The sequence below is a fragment of the Macrobrachium nipponense genome, chromosome 30, assembly GCF_015104395.2.
Source record: "Macrobrachium nipponense isolate FS-2020 chromosome 30, ASM1510439v2, whole genome shotgun sequence".
Classification (NCBI taxonomy): domain Eukaryota; kingdom Metazoa; phylum Arthropoda; class Malacostraca; order Decapoda; family Palaemonidae; genus Macrobrachium; species Macrobrachium nipponense.
In genome coordinates, this window is record NC_087218.1 from 20,629,200 (window position 1) to 20,632,519 (window position 3,320).

The 3,320-nt window shown below is 38.0% G+C and overlaps 1 protein-coding gene across 1 annotated transcript in view; it reads right to left on the reverse strand.

The window, feature by feature from the left end:
* Positions 1–2,333, reverse strand: part of LOC135202092 (uncharacterized) — a 22,660-nt gene extending 20,327 nt beyond the window's left edge. Inside the window, exons 1-2 of the mRNA XM_064231344.1 lie at positions 2,182–2,333; positions 504–882 (exon numbers count right to left, since the gene is read on the reverse strand). Of these exons, the coding sequence (XP_064087414.1) occupies positions 504–882; positions 2,182–2,333 (531 nt within the window). The remainder of the gene's footprint in view (positions 1–503; positions 883–2,181) is intronic.
* Positions 2,334–3,320: the final 987 nt, after the last annotated feature.

Consider the following 3,320-nt stretch of genomic DNA (forward strand, 5'->3'; position numbering starts at 1 on the left):
CCTCTTTACAAAGGTTGATTTAATCTGTACGATATTTTTCCCTCCAATCAGATCCAAAGTTGAAGGTCGTTCTCTTCACCTCAGGGCAAATTAATATAAACACATACATACATGCATACATTAATAAATAAAAAAACAAAAAAAAAAAAAAAAACTATATATATATATATATATATATATATATATATATATATATATATATATATATATATATATATATATATATATATATATATATAAGTGTGTGTGTATATATACATATTTATATATAAGCTTTTCTCATTACATTACTAACTAAAACAGGAGAAAACGATGAAAACTATCATAATCCCTAAAACACTTGCAACCAACCAATGCGCATTCCTGACCATAGTTCATTTAGTAACAATATAAAAGAGAAACCACATGAAAAATAGTCTAAATCCTTAAAAAGTAGCATATCCTCGGATATCTTTAACCAGAGTCGCAGTAGCATAAGAATGGCATCTATCCTTCGAAGTAACCCGGTAGCACCATCTGGGCGTCATCTGGATGGCGGGGAGGAGAGAGGTGCTACTGGGAGGAGGAGGAGGAGGAGGAGGAGGAGGAGGAGGAGGAGGATGAGGATGAGGAGGAAGATGGGGATGAGGATGAGGAGGAGAGGGATGAGTATGAGGATGAGGAGGAAGATGGGGATGAGGATGAGGAGGAGGAGGAGGAGGAGGAGGAGGTGGGGGTGGCCTCTGTGGCTCCGGCTTGCGCTCCATACCACACTCCCCGGACGCAGGGTCACCGAATTCGGCCGCCATGAACCAAGTGGACGCGCACGAAATCCGCCTTTTAATTCCCAATTTTCGCTGGCTGGAAAGGCCAAAAACGATCGATGGTTTTTGGGAACTCTTCCTGTCGGGGCAGAGGGTGAGCTCATTATGACCACGGTCCAGAATGACCGACGGGGTCTAAGAGAACGTGAAATGCCCATTTTCCGCCCGGACGGAACACGCTCCGTGAGTGATGCAAGGTGATGAAAGCCTGTCAGGTCGCCCTCTTCACTTTAGTCATTTTCCGTGTACTTGATCCCTATCCGTCCGCGGTAACCACTGGCCTACCACCCCTCCCAAACCCACCAATAGCCAGGAACCACACACAGAACCCATGAACTATCTGCTCTCTTTTGACCATTCTTGAACCTTTTAAATAAAGCTCCTAGTATAAACATGTAGTTGCTGACCTACTCACCTGGTCGAAAAGTAACGTCAGTGATGGAACTAGCAAAATTATTATTATTATTATTATTATTATTATTATTATTATTATTATTATTATTATTCAGTAAATGAAACCTCTTCATATGGAAGAAGCCTACGAGGTCTACTGACTTGAAATTCAAGCTATTAAAGAATATGGTGTTCATCAAGAAATAAGAGGAATTAAAAGGAAATACCGATAGAAGAGATCCGACTTATTAAAGAAGAAAAATAGTAAATTATGAAATAGATAAATATATAAAGATGCATTAAAATGCAAGAATAAAAGTATTAGAGTAGTAATGGACTGCATTTTCACTTGAACTTCTGAAGTTGCAACTGCACGACATCCTCTGGGAGGCTGCTCCACAGTCCAACGGTGTGAGGATTAAAGGACCTCTGGAACTGAGAAGTTCGACAGCGAGGCTCATTTACTGCATATTGATGCTGCTGTTCAGCAAATCCGGTTACTCTCGGCAGGTAAAGGGGATCTGGGATCAATTGTGAATGTGAAAGATCTGTTGAAATACAACTTATGAAAAAGTGACAACCAAAAGACCATCCGTCGATGGTCCAGTCATAACTACTACTATGAGGAGATAGAAACCTACCACCACGAACCACTCTGTCTAAAAGATAGAAATCTCTGGCAGAAGTAGAAATCCACACCGGAGAACAGTATTCCAGTAAAGGAAGTACAAATGCCTAAAACAGGTTGCATTCATTTTATCACTGCTTTAGGAACAATACCTAACTTTCGTGTGACATTTGCTGAAACTTTCATAAAACTTTTCTCAAAAGTTATACGAGAGTCAAAAGTTACACCTAGAATAGTTAAAGCTTCAGTCTCAATCAGCAAAGTTCCATCCACCTGAAGGGGAGGATGGTGCGTGATATATCTGTAAGAGATTACAAATCATTAGTGTTTCTGTTTTACTGGAGTTCACCCTCATACCTCATGAACCGACTACACCATTCCCTGACCCGGTCAAAGTCCCGACTGAGGATGAGGGCAGCTTCATTTCTCATAAGTGGAGACTTTACTACACCCAAAAATTTTGCATCATCGGCACACTGAACAATCTTGTTTTCTAGGCCAACAGTCATACAACTCAGTATACACTAAAAATAACAGTGGACCAAGAACTCTACCCTGTGGATCTCCAGACACAACAGGTCTTGCTTCACTAAAGATCACGTTCACAGCAACCCGCTGTTGCCTAAAACATATCCACCCACTCCAAGATTCTTAAGTTTATAAAGTAGTGCCTTGTGATTTACTAAGGCAAAAGCAGCACTAAATCTATTTGAATTACTCTGCAATCAAATCAGGCGTTTTCTAAAAAATAATCGGTTCTTGTCGAAAACTACCCATTAAATACGAGCCTTCAGTGAAGAAAAGAAAAGAGTGATGGATGCCGTTAAAGTTAATGGTTACCAAAAATCAGGATCATTTATTTCGAAAGTGCGTCAATAACTCACTTAAAATTATGTTCAAAGGAAATTCTGGAAAGTTCGTTCCATGCAACAATTAAGAGAGGGCTATTGTTGTATCTTATTACGTTATTTTCGTACCTAGCATTTTACTACTTCATGGGAAGACCTTTAGATTTACTTTTCAGACCATAACTTTTCTTGCTTTTTCTTCAATCGGTTTTTGGTCAAATTATAGATTCATGTTATGTCTTATCTGCAAAAGGTTTCTAAAAAATTAAACGAATCACTATCCTATATAATAGGAAATATAATACGGATGTGACATAATTTCACACACACACACACACATACACACACACTTACATATATACATACTTACATATATACATATATATAAACACATTACTTATATAAAATGTTTTCGTGATTCCTACAGCTTGCTCTGGGAAAAAACACTTGATAAATGTTAAAAAGCAATTTAGAGTTTAAATAATTATATTGTGAAGCCTAATTTTCAATAACCTTCAAATGTAAGATTAAATTTTGACATTTTCTGACACATTTCTCATTTACAGTTATGAAATTGAAATCCACGGGAACCAGTTCCCATGGGGCAAAAAATAAAATCAACAAATATGATCTAAGCTCATATATATA